We start from the raw sequence: 18,709 nt of genomic DNA, 5'->3' as shown, positions 1-18,709 counted from the left end.
ATTTTTTATATATATAAAAAAACAAATAAATTTTTTTTTTTTTTTTCATGCTCGGTGCTTCTTTCAAGTCAAGAACGTCCTATCTGTTGAACACATTATTTCAGGAGTGCTTCTTTGCAGGTTACAAGATAATCGTCTTTAAATCGCTTGTTCCTCCTTGTAAGATATTGTGTGCAACACATAACAGGATTTTTTTCCCTTAGGGCTACAAGATAGTCGTCTTCAAATCTCTTGTTCCTCCTTGTAAGATATTTTGTGCAACCGTAACGACAGGATTTCGTCCCTTAGGGCTACAAGATGGTCGTCTTCAAATCTCTTGTTCCTCCTTGTAAGATATTCGCAGTAAGAATTCCTCTTACTACCACCATGGAAAAGGATTTTCTTCGTTTCTACTGTGTGCCTAACATCACATAAATTTGAATAGTTTCTTTTCGTTTTCAATTATCAGAGGAGTACTTCCCTGCAGACTACAGCATGGTCGTCTTCAAATCCAATGTCAACAAATTCTTTTGATCAACCATTCCTATAAATAATCAAATTATATTCATTCCCTTCATTTTTAATCAACGTATAATATTTATCATGCAACTCACTATATCATTAACACTTATGCTTGAGTGGCTTTAACCTTGATAAATTAGCCAAATAATGATAAATTAATAATATTTTTTTGAATTATTAGGAATATTATATAAAAAATTTTTTTTTTAATTTTTAGGAATAGTAAATAAATATATTTTTCATTCTTGGGAATTATAAATAAATAATATTTTTTAATTCTATGGAATAATAAATTAATCATAATTTTATTTCCAATTTTTTACATTAATAATAATCTTTTTTTATTCTTAGGAATAATAAATTATTATTTTTTAAATTCTTATCAATAATAAATTAATACAATTTTTTTTTAATTTTAAGTAATAATAAATTCTTGAATATATATGTATTTCATTAAGTTTTTTTACCTGCCTTCTTTTTACCTAATTAAGTTTTTTACCTCTCCTCCAATTCAAATCGGTAGATTTTGAAACCAAATCGCTAGATTTTACAAATGTCTTTTTTTCATTTATAATTATTTTTCTACCTCATCGTTTTCCGTAATTTTTGAATATGTTACTATTTGCGACATGACAATTATGTAGGTACCATTTGTTTTACTTAAAATTCAATATTTTTTTCATTATTATAATATAGAAGCACCCAAGTCTGATTGTATGTCAAACCTCCTAACGAGGGGTATAAGCGATATGCAACAAGATACTTGAGCTACATCCATAGTCTACTTGGTGACGTTTTCTACTTTTTAAATCGGAAATTGACAAGCGGTGTTTATTAGTCATTATTAGTCCTTCATCATTTTAAATAGCTTAGATTTTGGCAGAATCTTTAATTAATTTTAAAAATAGTATATTTCTACAGAATTTGAATCAGACCAACTCGATTTAAATCTAAAACTTAGGTTAGAGTTAGTTTAAGGTAAAATTAGGGTTAAATTATAGTTAAAGTTAAAATAAAAATGTATAAGTTTACTCCCCGCTGTCAAAAATGAAAATGCTCAAACTCGTTTCTGCACAACTGTCTCGACGCATGCGCATGCATGAATGAATAGAAACAAATAAAAACATTCTAAGCCAATCAAATGCATTTGTATACGTTTGTAAAATTTGCCGTTTTGGTTCATCTCGAATGCATAAGAATCCACATTGTTTTTCAATAAACAGTTGAGCCAAAATCCACGATAGAACATACATCTATCTTGCGTCTAACTAATCCTAAACTAACTCTAAAAATCATGTCAGTGTACATATGCTTATGACTGTGCATATGCGTGAGTTGGTGTAGCTACCTCAAGCCCAACAGACAGAGGAGCCGAGACAATATATTCAACAAAAACAAGATAAAACTTTGTCGTTTATATGTAACTAGTAAAAGTACCCGTCGTTGACTGGGTTCAAAAACAGCCTACAGAAAATGGACTCTGATTTATGAAAGTACTGGCGGGGGTATCCAGCATTGCCCGGGTGTTTGTGCTCGGGCGGGGGGGGGGAAGATAATCAAAACATAAGAATAAGCGAAGTAAAAACTTTACAAAATCGAAAAAAAAACACAAAAAAAACAAACGTCAGGCAAAAGGGGGGGAGGTAATCAAAACATAAGAATAAGCGAAGTGAATATTTTTAAATATTAAATAAAAAATTAAATATTATATTAAAAAAAAGTTAAAACTTAAAAAAATCGAAAAAAACACAAAAAAACTAACGTAAGGCAAACGAACGATGTTAAATGTAAAAATCGGAAAATCAAAAACAAAAAAGAACACAGAAAAACAAACGTTAAAACTTCTTTCAAAAATCAGAAAAATACCCCCCCAAAAAAAAAACACGTGAAAAATGGCTTAAATAAGTCTGTTTCAATATTAAAATTAAAAAAATCGGTGGGTACCTGGCGTTGCCCAGGTGTTTTTGGGTGTGTGTGGTCGGTCGGAGGTGGAGGGTGTTAATGAAGACCTAAGAATAAGCGAAGTAAAAAAAAACAGAAAAACGAATGTTACGTGAAAAATGGCTTAAATAACCCTGCTTCAATATTAAAATTTAAAAAATCGAAAAAAAAAAGAAGACATCTCACACCACAATTCGAACCCAAAACGTTTAGATAACGACCCAGCACTCTAACCAACTGACCAAACACGACGTACACGAAATTAAATCATTTTTTTAATCTTTAAACTAAATCAGGTTACGACGTCGTATGACGCATGCGTAGAAGCGAATTCGTCATGAGAGGACGGTTTTTGCTGCCCCCCCCTGTAGAAAAGTGCTGATTTCAGGGTGAAAAAAGTTAACGTTTTTGGCCAATTTTTTTATATTTGTCGGGCGAAGGATAGGGTTCATATGAGACCAAATTTGTGAATTTTTGTTCTGTCTGTCGAAAGTTTTTAGCAGACACACAAACATACATACATACATACATACATACATACATACATACATTTCATATATATAGATTTTTCATTGTATTATTTTCAGGCTATTAAACTGCTGTTTTACCAAATTCGGATGCATTTTAAGAAACTTTTTGTGAATATATTCCAAAAATCATGTAATTTGATCAAGTAGTTGTTTTATTCAAGCAAATCAAATTTTACAACTAAGCGAGTCATAGTGTTTTCGCTAGATATGATTAAATTCGATGAAATAAAACAGTGTGGACAACTCAAATTAACTCTTCAATGTGAAAAATAAGCCTTACATCCAATGCAATTTAATAGTGTAGTACTAAATTACTGCTTGATCGATTTACATAATTTTTGGAATATGACATCTTTGTTCTATAAGGAGTACGCACATCATATAGATTTTTATGTATTTCTTTACTTTTAATTGCTGCCATAAGTGCCAATCTGAATAAGCACCCAAGAATGTGGCTTGTACATCACAATTTTCCATCACATTATTTTCAGGCCATTAAACTGCATTTTTACTGAGCTTAGACACATTAAAAATAAAATGCATCTATTTAATCTGCACGTTCATCGATGACGATGCTTGATAGACCAATGGACTGATTGACCAATCAACGTATCCACAGATGTGTGTGGACATGTCTAAAGCCATTCAGAGTGTGAACATAAAGTGATACGTTTTGGCGAGGATGCAAATATCACTTCCGTTTCCCATAATTATGATTCCGCTAAATTTATGCAATCACTTTTAGCTAACAGTTTATCATTCTTCAACATCGAAGCATTGGTTCCTGTCCAAAATGAGTTAATGCTGTAATTACGTTTGTGGTTTCAGCCAACATTGCCACTTTCTCTCACTTGGCGGCTATCTTCGTTTCGGACACGTCATTAACAAATTCTCTTTTCCACCTCATATTTTATTCATCGAGTTTTTGCTCAATTCCAATGTAAAAATACATTGTTAATTCATACATGAGTACAATTAAATCTAAACATTGATTTGATATTATTTGCAACAAACTGTCCCTTCCTGGCGTTCTCCAGGATACAGTGAAGCTTCTACATTTTATTTGGTTGCATATGTTTTAAACTTATACAGAAAAAAAATTAAATCTTAATTGTAAGGGAAACAATTTAATTGCATTTTTCGGACCACTGTTCTTATCTTGGGTGTTATTTTCACAAAGTTTTGGTTGATGTAATCTCTTCAGGTGTACAAGGTTGACCGATAAAATTGTCGCCCCAGGAAAGATGACATGATTCCATTTCCATTTAATGAAAACAGGTTTTCATTTTTGTTGTAGACCATCTACTAGTTGGCCAGTTGTGTACAAATACCAAGAGCAATAGGAGCCTTCTATCAGGTCTGAAAGTGACACAATGTTTAACAAGCGAGATTGGAGATGCACCATTGTACAACTCATGCTCTCTACCGATCCACATTATGATAACAGGACCATTGCCAGCACCCTCAAAATGCATTGCTGGATTGAAATGAATAATAGGGATGTGTCCAGGGTGATGAAAACAAAGTTTCCAACCATGGTTACGGTCTTTGGTGTGGTTTCAAGTGAGGGCTACATCATGCCACCTCGCATCTTCAAAGTTGGCTTGAAAGTCAACACCAAAGTGAATCTGGATGTGCTGAAGTGTGGTGATTCCCTGCTGCAATCAGGTGGCAAACCTTGGGTGTAGCAGCAGAACTCGGTGTCGGCCAACAGTCCAAAGAGACCAAGGCTTCAGAACAAGTGCTATGACTTTGTACCCCTCTCTTCCTGGTCCCCCTCCTCCCCCAACCTGAACCCGCTGGACTACTTTATTTGGTAATACATCACGAACATTACCGACATGACTTCCCACAAACCCAAACCTAGCCTGATCGCCGCCATCCACTGAGTATTGGCCGAGCTCCCGCCAGCACTTGTGGAAAAAAGCCTGCTCCCAGTTCTGGACCCATATCAAAGCGATGATTGAGGTGGAAGGAGGCTACATGGAATAGATATCAGCTTTACTACATAATCAAATTACCTGAATTGGTTTTTTAAATAACAGTTTTAAAATAAAGCTGCGGTGTTGTTTTCTTTAAGGCAACACTTATCGTTCCATCCTGTATCTTGTCAAACTTGGGAATCTTTCTGTTGATCTCCGGAATCTGCACGGTATTTCGAACAGAATCCTTCATTTAATGCACAGGTATAGCATGCTCTCATTCCATCAATTATAACTCGGGATGAAGTGCTAAGTAATTCTCGGTTGTATTTTGAGTGTTGCCCACACTGAGGATTGAACCTTCACCTCTAGAAGAGTGTAATTTACAACTGAATTTTACCAAGTACTTTATTCACTACAACACAGATTCTTGCAGATTCCCAAGTTCAACAAAAAGATTCCAAAGTTCAACAAGAATCATCTGAAGATGGTCGGAGGTTACATCGACTGAAATTAATATGGTATCATAAGCATAGTAAAAAATTACATAATAGTGATCCTCATTCAATCCCGGGCAACGTCAGGTTCAGCTGCTAGTGTTAAATAATATACATGACAAATACTGGCCCAACGAGTAATAGATGTTCTTGTCTATAATAAATATTAAAAATTAGTGTAAAATTAATCCTTGTCCGTTCGTTTGTCCGCACTTTTCTCAATAACTACGCCTTAGAATTTTTAAAAATTTTGCCCAAACATTAAACATGATAAGAGTAAAAAAGTAACAGAACGGATTTTCCGGGAAAACTCCAGTTGCCTCCTAGGGGTGTCTTTCGGGTTAAAATGGCTAAAATTGACACTTTTGCGCTTATTAAAACAAATTGATGCCTTGGATTTTTATAAAACTTTCTGAAAATTTGTAACTGATTTCTATATAATTTTGTTTGTCTATACTTTGCGATAACTCTTGGGAGTGGCCCTGGGGGCTCTTTTAGGGTTAATAAAAACACTCCATTTTTGGGACTATTTTACTGTATTTGTCCAAAATTTTCTGTATGTGTCTATTTAGCAGTGTTGCATGGTGCTGAACTCCAATTTAAATATGTTAAGGCCTTGGGGACTTTTGGGGCTAAATGGGGTGAGGGGGATGATGGATTTAGTAATTTCTTTTTTTTGCATACTGCAGAACTCAAATGTACATATGTTAAGGCCTAAAACTGAAACGTTTGTTCATTTTCACCAGAATTTGACGTCCCCTGGGGGCTTTTGGGGCTAAATAGGCGGGGGGGGGGTGCTGAACTTAGTCATTTTTTTATGCCTCGTTCACTGTGAACTCACGGGGGACCATACATGCTTCACTGTTTTTTATTTTTTTAATCTATTCATATTTAAACGCCATAATTATATTTTTAGACCAAGGTTGAAACAGGATTTTTAAAAATTTCTCTAACCGATTTTATTTCGTGTGTAGGAGGGATTTTTATCTTTGTAAAAATGAAATATTGGCAATCGAGAAAACGATAAATAATCCTTGAATTTGATTGCAAGTAAACATGAAACAAATTACCTTGATTTTTTTTTTTTTTCATATTTAAAATATTTTTTAAAATAAATTTTACATCTGTATTAATTTATCCACACAATATTTTCATTTTATTTCTTTAAAACGAATTCATGATAAATGTTAAGATCGCCGGCCTAAACAGAATGTAATAAAAAAAAAATGTATGGGCGATAAAAACAATTTTATGCCTTTTTTTCAGTTTTATTACATGAGGAACTATTTTAAGTTAAAATATATTTAGTAATATGTATGTAATCTTAAGAAAAACACGTCTTAAATGTGTAAATATGCTAGAATAATCGAATTTTTTACAAAATTGTGTCTTACTTGAACTGCATTTCTCATGGAGTCATGATTTCTTATATAGCTTAAGACAAAAAAGTGGGTACTTATGCAGAGACGGTACCATGTTAGATTTCTTTTTTTCAACTTAAATTCAAGTTTTACAGTACGCTTAGTTTATTAAATTGTTAGATGGAAGTACAGATTAGTTACTAAACACCTTCCCATGTTAAAAATGGGTTGTTGAACTGAACATGTTTGAATATATAGGCCCACACAATAGGAGATAGCTTTTTTTCACGTCTTTATTTTTTGAGAGTTAACCAAAAAGAGAGAGAACAAGACTCTGAAAGGAAGAGAGTTCCAAATAAGGGGACATCACTCAAGATGTCAAAAGTTTACCTTTAACATGGATTTCTAAATAATACTGCTATTATCTCAGCATGATACCTTCTCTGCATAATACCAAAAAAAGTGTTAAACTGTCTTTTTCCCTATTACTATGTAACACTAAATTGATTTTAACTCCAAAGACGGAATGGTTAGTTATAGACCGCTTCATACCCTCCAAAAATTCCAGAAAAAAACCAAACAGCCAGCCGTGGTTCTCTCCAGAATGTGCTGCTGTCATTGTGCTCAGAAATCACTTTTTACATTGCTGCTAACATTATAGATGTACTGAGACTAAAGCCGCTTTAAGGACTGCCAGCAGCCACTGCAAAAAAGTAATAAAGGATGCAAGAGAGTTATATACTCAGTCCGTTAAGTCCAAAGTAGTTGAGCAACAGCTTGGTTCTCATCTCGTTAGCATCAGACAAAGCCAAATTCTTTGCTAAGAACTTTGCAGCTAATTCTACCCTATGCAACCAAGGCCGTCAACTCCCCATATTTTCTCCTGTGTCTGAAAACATGCTATGTGATGTACAAATATCTGTGCGTGATGTTGCCAAGCTAATCAAGAACCTTGATAAAGCAACTGGTTCTGATGGTATTCCAATTATAGTGTTGAAAAAGCTTCAACCAGAACTAGCTCCCATGCTTACAAAACTGTTTAAGCATTGTCTTAAGGAGAATTGTTTCCCAACACCCAGAAAACCTCATCAGTATGCCTTTAAGAATTCAGGTGATCGGTTATCTTCCTCTTAGTACAGACCAATAAGTTTCCTGTGCATCATGAGTAAGTTGCTGGAATCCATATTAAATAGAGAAGTAATCAACCACATCAGCAAAAATAACCTTCTTAGTGACATGCAATATGGTTTCCATTCTGCTAGATCTACAGCAGATGTGCTAACGGTTATATCTCATAGGATTAGCGAGTCTCTCGATGGAGGTTTCCTATCTAGGGCAATTGCTCTTAACATATCCAAGGCCTTTGGTAGGGTATGGCATAAAGGTCTACTTCACAAGATCTCCAGCTATGGTATAGCTGGAAATATTTTCTCAATTATTAAATCATTTCTCTCTGATAGGTTCATAAGAGTAGTGGTTGATGGGTAGAAATCAGAAGCTCACAGTATTAATGCTGTCCCTCTTAGGTCCATCCTGGGCCAAACTCTCTTCCTGATCTACATCAATGATCTTCTAAATCACATCCTAAGATCATTCCTAGACATTTATGTTAATGACACTACCATCTATGGTAACACATCAAAAGCCGTAAATGACCAAGTTTTCTCTGATTCTCTCTCCTCTGATCTTGAGCACGTGGTACAATGGGGAAAGAGGTGGCTGGTTACTTTTAATGCATCTAAACCAAACTTCTATCTTTACATCATCACCGCTCTGATCCCCATCAATTGAAATGAATATCTCTCATCCTGGGGAGGCTCCATGTTTTGACAAGCTACAGGGTCTGACATTTACTCCTAATCTGAAATGGAACATGTACATCAAATCCGTGCCAAGGTCGCTGAAAAAATGGTGGAATTCTTCTCCCGCTCCATTAGATATCTCACTGCTGATGCAATTCTCTACCTATATAAAAGCCAGGTACATCCAAGGATGGAGTACTGTTGCTACATCTGGGCAGAAGCCACTAGAAAGACTTATCCTGCCTTGACAGAGTTCAAAATAGACTGTAGCCTAGTAGGGAATGCCCTTTTCTCTTCCCTGCAACTTCTTTCCCACAGAAGAGACGTTGCAAGTCTGTGCTCTACCATTATTTTCATGGCAAGTGCTCGTCTGGGCTCCAATCTATGGTTTCCCCTCGCCAAACTTTCACGAAAAACACCTGTCTAGTTGAAACCACTGTCAATAATTTCCCCCACTCTTTATCTGTGCCTAAATCTAAACGTAGATTCCATGAACAAAGCTTGTTCTTAGAACTGCACGCCTGTAGAACTCTCTTCCGTTTGCCTGTTTTCCAACTGACTACAATTTGGTAGTCTTGAAGTCCAACCTAAACAAATTCTTAAGTAAGACAATTTATATAATTTCCACTACTAACGATTACTATGATATTATCCCATTGATTACTGTACACTCTTTAACCCTTATCCTTGAGTGGCCTCCAGACCTTGATAAGTGGTGACTTTTATGTAAAAAAAAGGCATCATTTTTTTTTATGTTCCTAACCCTACCCTTACCACCCAATAATCAAAGGAAGTAAATTAAAGAAAATATAAAAACTCAAAGTTTTTTTGTTTTTCAACCCGTGATAGCAGTCAGTATACTACTGAAATTAAAAAAAAAAAGATTTAGACAGAATCACATTGGAAAGAAAATAGCAAGTCAGACAATCCCCACTGTCTGAAATGAATTAGGAAATAAATCTTCACTCTAAATAAAAAATAAACTGTAGATGTTCCTTTTTGTTAGGTCAGCAGAAATAATAATAATTTACATATGAAGAAATGAGTACGACTTTTGAACCAAACAAAACCGATTTTTGCTGACGTTGAATTACGTAAAAATGAGTGAAAACGAATCGGCATCAAAATCAAAACGAGGCAGCATTACAACAATAACAACAACAAAATGAAACATAATTTAAACAAGAAAAACACTCACCGTCTGTTTATTTTTATAAAAAATATTGTTTTTTGGAGGTTTTTTTGTTTGCTTTACGAATAAAATTAATGAAACAACTTTGATAAATTTTTTTGGGAGAAAGTTAAATTAATTTTTGTTAGTATTAATCCAACTGTTTCCGAACTGTTTTTTTGTTTTTTGGTTTTTTTACCTAATCCTAAAATATCTATAACTCAACCCTGGCTTATTTTTATTGCCTTTGGTAGCAATTATTTGTTTTTTGTTCATCCCTTTATTTCACTTTTGGAAATTCCCGACAAACACGAATTTACGATTGAATCAATTTATAATTTAACTTGTTATCTGTTTTCCGTGTGTCCTGATTAAATAAGCTCTTTGACATCTTTCAGCTATTTATGCAGATATTCGGAAAAAGCCAAACGATAAGTCAGTTTTTTCTGGTTCAAAAAAAAAAAAAAAATTAAACTACTGATATAATTTTATGATTTTATATGAATATTAGTGGGAACACTGATGAAGCATATTTTTTTACATCATTTTTTATGAAAATGGTTGTATACTAGTTGTATTATGATAATGGTTGGAAATTGAGCAATCCTTCATCTCAAGTTTGGAAGTTGGACACTTTTGCTAAGTGTTTTTAATGTAAGGCAATCTAATTTTAAAGAAAGAGAAAAGGCTTTATGATGTCTATATCTGTCACAGAACGAAAATGTCATATTCCAAAAATCATATGAATTGGTCAAGTATTTTTTATATAGAAAATCATCTTTTATTTTAATTTTTAGCAATTTTAATAGTAAATTGTAGCTATTACAAGGTTGATTTTGATCTCAGTAGGTTGAATATAGAGTCTCCCCCCTATTAAATATGGCGAATACAACATTTTTTAATAGAATCGTATTTTTACGTATAAAGTATATATATATATATATATATATATATATATATATATATATATATAAATTGTTGGCTCCGTTGATCTTGAGAGATTATGAAATTCCGCGTCCTGATTCAATCGGGGGGTTGCAGCTTGTGGTGTGGCTATGCAGGCTGATGCAGAAGCCACAGGACCTGCCACAGTTGCTGCAGATGTAGCTTTTCTTTCTCTCTGTCTGGGCTGGGGTCGAAGCTGGATCTGTCTTCTCCTTTCTACAGGCTTGCTTCTCACACCAACGTATGGTTCTCCTCCTCTCAGATGTCTCAGCTACACGCTGGATGGTAGTTCGCCAATACTCATGGTCTGAGGCAGCAATCTCAAGCTTCGAGGGGCTAAAATTGCCAGCCCTCAGATCACATTTGCAGACATCCTTGTAGCGGAGGGTCGGTCTGCCAGTAGGTCTTGTACCAGAGGCAAGCTCCCCAAACAAAAGGTCTTTAGGGATTCATCCATCATCCATCCGGCTTACATGGCCCAGCCAGTGCAGACATCTGATCATCAAGATGCCATACATGCTGGGCATCCGCGCCTTGGCTTGAACGTCGATGTTGGTGACTGGTCCTGCCAGGTCAGGCCAAGCAGTCTGCGGATGCAGCGAAGATGGAAAGCATTTATTCCTGGTAGGAGTAGAGGGTCCATGCTTCACTACCATATAGGAGAGTGCTCAGCACAACTGCCTGATAGACTCTCATCTTGGTGTTTACAGTCAGCATATCGTTTTCCCACACTCGCTTGGTGAGGTGGGCCATTGCTGTTGCTGCTTTGCCGATCCTTGTATTCAGCTTAGGTTATATATATATATTAACCTTAATTTACATATATATAACCCTAATTTACATATATATATATATGTAAATTAAGGTTTGAGATGCTCAAAAGTAGGGACTAATGAATACAATAAGGTTGTTAGATAGTGCTCGATAGCAAGTGCAAAATATTTTTTATTATTTATTTGAGGGTAAACAGTTACATTTGGTCGCTACAAACAGCCATCTGTTTCAGTCAATGAGACTTCGTCAGGAGACCCTGAACCATTCAACGCCGTCGAATGGTTCAGGGTCGCCTAATGAAGTCTCATTGACTGAAACAGATGGCTGTTTGTAGCGACCAAATGTAACTGCTTACCCTCAAATAAATAGTATGTATATATATATATATATATATATATATATATATATATATATATATAAATTTTAAACAAAAAAACACATTTAAGTTAGGAATCTTAAATAGGACGACCGGTGTGCTTGTGGTATTATGGTGAATGAGAATTCTAGCTAGGATTTGTGTAGCCCAACCATAGGTACAGTGACTAGGATTACCATAAACCTACCCCTCCTCAATTTTTTGATTGGCCTTGTACCAAATTTTTTGTTTTGTAAAATTTCTGCAGAATAAAAAATATATAAATCAAACGTTTTCACTTCCTTATAAAATTAGATTTTCTTAGTTACAAAAAATACCACTTGATCAATTTTCATGATTTTTGGAATATAACATTTTCGTTTCATGACGAGGTGCATACATTATAAAGATTTATTAATAATTGATTTTTAATTAGGTTGAACTCTGGACTTTCACCATTATTTTGTGGGGAAGGGGAAGGGTAAAATTGCTTGCCAAGATTCATTGAAAATAAAATGTGATGGACAGACAGACAAACATCTATTGTAATAAATACAAAAATGTTTGTTTGTTCAAAACCATTCTTTTCTATTTGTCATAAAATAACTTCTAATACTTTTCTTTTTTCTTCTTCTTTTACAGTTAGCTTATTTGCTGTGAGTCAAGTCACAGTTTTTAGTAGTGACATTTCTGGTAAGTAAATTCTTTGTATATAATTTGTTAGAAAATCTAATATATAAACACGTCTTGTTGGATTTTCTATGTTGGACCAATAAATCAATACAGCACCTGGTATTACCAAATGGTCACCCATTTTAGTACTGACCAGATACAACATTGCTTAACTTTCGTGATCTAATGAGAACCAGTGTGTTAGCATGATCATGCTCTATATAATATTTCTAATATATCAAATACAACAATTCAATATCCACGATCTGCCTTGGCATGGAATATTGTTGTCACATCTGGACTACTGCACTAATCACTAATCTGTCCCTCTTAAAGAGAGTCCCAACAATCGTCTGTCATCTAACAATGTTTGATTTTAACTAGCCATTTCTTTCATTTTATCTTTGCCAAATGTTCTTTACACTTAAAAAAAAAATGTAATTTGTTTCAATTTCTTTCCAAAAATAATTATTCTGGCAAAGAAGATTATCACAATGAAGCCAATTTTAAATAATTCCTAAAAACTCAAAGTCTAAGGGAGATAATTCATACATAAAAAATAAAGAATTAATCAAATATATAAAGGAATTTTGTCGGATTTTCCATATTAGATTAAATTAGCAATAAATCTGACAAATTAATGTTTTATTTTGACTAACCATTTCTTCTTTTTATCTCTTTATAGCATGTTCTCCACACTAAAATAGAATATTTTGTTTCAGTATTTTTTCAAAAATAATTATTCTAGTAAAGAAGATTATTACAATGAGAACAATTTAAAAAATTAGTAAAACGTTCAAAATATAATGAAGATATTTACCACAAAATAAAAATACAATTAAATATATAGTACTCAAATATATCTATATCTATAGTTATATATATTATTTATAGTTACAGTGTGAAAATTTCCATGTTTGACCGAAATAGTAATAAATTTGACATTGTTTGATTTTGACTAGCCATTTCTTCCTTTTTATTGTTACATTAAAAAAGAATGAATGTCAATTGTTTTAATTTCTTTCCAGAAATAATTATTCTAGCAAAGAAAATTACTAAAGCATAAACAATTTTTAAAAATCAACTAAAACCTTCCAAATGTAAGAGAGATAATTCATACATAAAAGAAATAAAAGTATAAATAAATATATAGACTAAAAAAAATATGAAGTTATATTTTGGAATTTTTTGAGCTGTGGATCGATAATTTGGATTATTTGAATCATTCAGAGTACTCTTCAGGAATTATTTAACACCAAAATGTAATCTGATTCATCGATTGGCATATGTGGTTGGTTTTATAGCATCTCAGCCCTTTTTGATTTGCAATATGTCTAATCCGAGTGTCTCTTAACCTTTCCAGGTCATTGGTGCACTGCATTATTTCATGCAACATGTCTTGGGCAAGACTAACTTGGCAGTGCCCACTCCTCTCTAGATTTCAGAACACATACAACACTTGGTATTACCAAATGGTCACCCATTTTAGTACTGACCAGATACAACATTGCTTAACTTTGGTGATCTAATGAGAACCAGTATGTTAGCATGATCATGCTCTATATAATATTTCTAATATATCAAATACAACAATTCAGTATCTACGATCTGCCTTGGCATGGAATATTGTTGTCATATCTGGACTACTGCACTAATCACCAATCTGTCCCTCTTAGAGAGAGTCCCAAAAATCGTCTGTCATCTAACAGGTTGCACACTGTCTACTAAGCTCCAGCCCCATGCCCCATCACCACAATGTTGCATCCCTGTGCTTATTTTACAAGTACTTTCATGGAATGTGCTCCAACGAACTTGCTGCCCTACAGCAGAATATGTTCTGACAAATTTGCTACACTTGTGCTCCATGAACATAAATAACTTTGATAAATTCAACAAGCAACAAAATCACCTCCCTTCACTGTAGAGATCCGTAGATATTTTTTTTTTTCTTTTTACAATATTTTTAATATTAGATATTGTAAAGTTTCTACTTTTTTATTTTTGTTCACCCTAAAGAAAGCATGCTGTGGCTTTGACATAAAAGGGTTTTATTTGGGAGACATGTCTACAGTGGACTATGTGAGGAGATGAGTGAAATCTATGTGATTTGAATAATAACTAAATAACTCCAGATCTAAGGGAGATAATTCATACATAAAAAAATAAAGATATAATCAAATATATCTGCGTGTTCATACAACCAGGGAAGAAGAAGACCAGGAAGGAATTTCAAAATCTAATAGTCCGAGGGAGAAGCTATTAAAGTAAATGGCTTTCCAACATTTAGGGACTTCAACAGTGAAGGAGTGGGATTTTGCTGCTAGATGGGTTTGTCGAGGTCTTCTTTCTTCAGACCACTTACTTTTGGAATTTCCTCCCTGCTCCCTACTTCCCTGAAAGATTGTCTATAGTTTTTTGTGACCAAATAATATTTTTAGGGAATCAGTTCCTATTTAAGTCATGGAAATTGTTTTGGGTTGAGAATGAAATGCAGACTTAAGTCGTAATTTTTTCTTTTTTTCTGCCACAATGAAACGTTCACTTATTAACCTAAACTACATCGGCCCTTTTTTTCTTTTATTTTCTCCCAACTCACAATAAATTCACACGTGACAACAGTGAAAAACAAAATACTCATACAAAACAACAATCCGTCTTTTTTGCCCAACAGCGCCTAAATTTGCATGTTTGTATTATTTTTGTATCGGAAGGGTTCTGCATTCAGGCACCAATGTTTTTCTCTAGTGGGCACACATTAACTATGAATGCATATTATTATACCTCTCCACACCGTTACTACAACCAATGTGCAAAAATTTAAATGTAATGTGAACACACATCTTGTTGCCCAACTCCCCACTTAGGATGCCCCTACTAATGTAGCCCCTAATTCACTTAGGTCTCAGTGGCAATGTTCGGGGTGCATTAAAATCTAAACAAAAGAAAATTACTGGTGCACAAACACACATTGCATCTAAGCAAACGTTTTGTAATCAAATCAGCCGATCACACAAATATTCACTTTTTAATTTAATTATTTGCTCATAATTTTTAGTCGAAATGATTTTCCGAATTAAATTATCAATTCGTCTATCAAATTAATTTCAATCAATCAGATTAGTCATTTTTGATTTCCAGAAAAAAAAAAAACGAATGAAATAAAAATGTCTTTTATTTTAATTCATTTAGTAGATGTGACTACAGCAAAAATGTAAGAGGCTTCGTCCGTTTGTATGTAGGTTTCCGATGTTTAAATTTAAAATAGCATTTTGTCAATGTATATAATATTATGCTTGTTCTTTCCTTGGTTAGTATGTATGTTACGCTTGGAAGAAGGCCAAATACAATTGTTGAAGGCCAAACTACTTCAAAAAGGGCCAAATTCACAAAATTTGGCTTTAAAAAGGCCAAGTTGCATAGTATTGGTTTTTCTGTCCAAAAAAAATAATAGTTTTCTGGAGAGCGCAAAAAATTATCAAATTTATGAAAATATATTTCTCATTTAGTGGAATTTCTACAGGTCTTGCTAGTTTGCATTATTTAAATTATTTGAAATATTGTTCTCATCTTGAGATCGGAGTTTATCATAACAAAGGTCATAACAAAGTTCCCTCCCCACACCCATACACCCATACATTTGACCAATCAGCTGTGATCAGCTTCCTTATTGTTCAGCCAGTATTTAAGTTGTAGTGCTACCACTCTTTATCCATGCCAGTTGAGACATCTTCAAGATTTCTGTTTTTCAAGAGAGAAGGCAATCCACATGTATAGGAGAGTTGAATGGCTTGCTCCCACCTCTTGAACTGGTAGTATCTACAGCATCATCATTGGAAGATGAAGCAACTCCTTTTCTGAAGCGTGATCTAGAAGAGTGGTTATTTGACAAAGAAAACACCCACCATGGTTTTTGCTTCAGCACCAACAGAATCTAGGTCAATATTGAAATGGCTTTTTTCCTTATTGGCTTTGGTCTTGTGTAGTTCTAGGAAGTCTACCCTTCTAGGCTATTGTCTTCTATCTTTCGGGGGTAGTAAGTATTTTGCTTACTGCCTAAGGCCTCTTTCTGAGGAATGCTGACTGAGCTGTCCAGGCAATTTTTATTAGACTACAGTGCTCTTCTTTTAGGGGTGACGGCTTCACTGTCCTCACTTTCAACCTTGTTACATCTTCCAGAGATAAGGTCAGAGAAATAAACCATGCACAAGTTTTCAACGCTGGACAAATATCCTAAGAAAGCTGTTTGTGGCAGTTTTCCACACTGATTTTAAACCTGGATCAGAACCTGGAGGGCTAATTATGGTGGTCTTTCTTCAGAGCAGTTTATGGCAGCCTGCCACATGAAACTTGACATGAAACTTAGAGGACTATTTTTGCTAACCTTCCTCAAACTTAGAGGGATGTTTGTAGTATCCCTTTGTACAGGGCCAAAAACAAAGCCTGATAGACTGCTTACCCTAGTCTTCTTTAATATGAAATCATGGCTGTGCAACCATCTTATTCAAACTAGACTATTGCCTGGTGCATTCTCCCCCCCCCCCGTTTCTGACTGAGGTGCTGCTGAGTACAACACATCCGGCTTGGTCTAATTTTCCTTTGTCCATCCTGACCCATGCTCAATGCACAAATTTTGGAGAGGATGACATTTTTTGCTATTTAATCTGAGCAAATGACCATTTGAGTCAAAGCAGGGTCTCAGTTATGGCTTGCAATCGGTAAAATAATAACAAATGATAGTTAATTAATGAAATGCCCTATTTCAAATCCAATATGCAAATTAGTTAACTTTGATATCACATATGCATAAGTAGTATATAAAAAATGGTGTCTCAATTGTGTGAAGTTGAACTAACTTAAAATAAGACATTTGGACTCTCCCAATTAGTGCAGTAAACTTTCACATTTGGTTATTTCAATAATTCGAACTTACACTAAGTTTAACATGTATGCAAAATAAAGTAAATACGATTAAATCACTAATTTTTGTTAAGTTTTATTTTAACTATCATTCTATCCAATATGTCACCAGTAATTATTATAATATAAAAAAAAGCCATGTAATTTAATATTTATTTAATGCAACTCTGGCTTCGGGAAGTGTCGTGGAGCTTTTTCAGCATCTAACCACTGAGCTGTCATAAATAACCCACTTTTCATCGCAATTCACAACCCAGTTGAGAAACTGGTCGTTCTTGTTGCATAAAAGAAGGGAAGGTAACACTTCATAGTGGCGTTTCTTTTGGTTATCATTCAATTCATGATGCACCCGTTTTTCAAAATTTTTTGTCTTCCCAATCAATTGATTGGCTTCAACTAAGGTTCTTAATTGATCGTTGTCAACATCCGCTGGCCGACTACTTTGCTCATCATCTTCAAGACTCATAATTGCCACAAAATTTCTGAAACCACCATTGTGCTGTATGTTCAGTAGTGGCCCCTGCATCAAATGTTTCGTTGATATCATGAGCTGTTTCAGCAGCTTTTCGGCCTAGCTTGAATTGAAAAGAGAAAATTGTGCGAATTTGTTTTTTTTCGTCTTGTATTCAACGTTCTGAAATGAAGACATAATTGTTTTAAAACGATTGTAATTTAAACGATTAGATAGAGTGAAAAACGTTCTTTAAAATGATATACAAAGTTAATGTATTATAACGAAAACTTATTTGAAAATACATTATTTGAAATTAAAATTAATAATTCCCCAAGAACTTTCTTCTCAACGTAATATATGTAATATATTATTAGAAATTATTAAATTAATATTATTATAATATGAAAAAAATACAAATAAATTTGGTAATTTCATATTTATTTAATCATTACTTGCAATCAGAATCATCTTATTTTTTTATTTATGATTTTTTTTTTTTCAGCATCATAAGATAATCTGTGTTGTTTGTGTGAATCAAGCTCATGTTCTATGGAATTCAGAAAATAATCCTGGCCGGAGAACATGTTTTTCTTTTAGTTTTGCAAATCAAATTCAATACAGACACATTAAGAGACTCACATGCACAGATGTTTAAAAATTACATACAGATGCACGCACACTTCCTATTTATAAACGTACACTTTCTCTAGTGACATTCTTTACTTTCTTTCACCATCAACATTCACTTTTAAAATTACTACCTTTGTAGATTTTGAGTATTTTTTTTTTTTCTCTGTTCCATGGCAGGTCGCCATTGTCGATAACATAGGAAACATAAAATAAGTGAGGATGCTCGGGATCAATATG

General features: G+C 34.0%; 1 protein-coding gene across 1 annotated transcript in view; it reads left to right on the top strand.

Moving 5' to 3' along the window:
• Window positions 1-18,709, top strand: part of LOC145268778 (uncharacterized) — a 223,918-nt gene that overhangs the window by 132,233 nt on the left and 72,976 nt on the right. Inside the window, exon 2 of the mRNA XM_080124390.1 lies at window positions 12,442-12,492. Within this exon, the coding sequence (XP_079980516.1) occupies window positions 12,442-12,492 (51 nt within the window). The remainder of the gene's footprint in view (window positions 1-12,441; window positions 12,493-18,709) is intronic.

The sequence above is a fragment of the Euprymna scolopes genome, chromosome 44 (assembly GCF_053919585.1).
Source record: "Euprymna scolopes isolate OS-2025 chromosome 44, ASM5391958v1, whole genome shotgun sequence".
Taxonomy (NCBI): domain Eukaryota; kingdom Metazoa; phylum Mollusca; class Cephalopoda; order Sepiida; family Sepiolidae; genus Euprymna; species Euprymna scolopes.
This window is presented reverse-complemented; position numbering and strand designations above follow the sequence as displayed.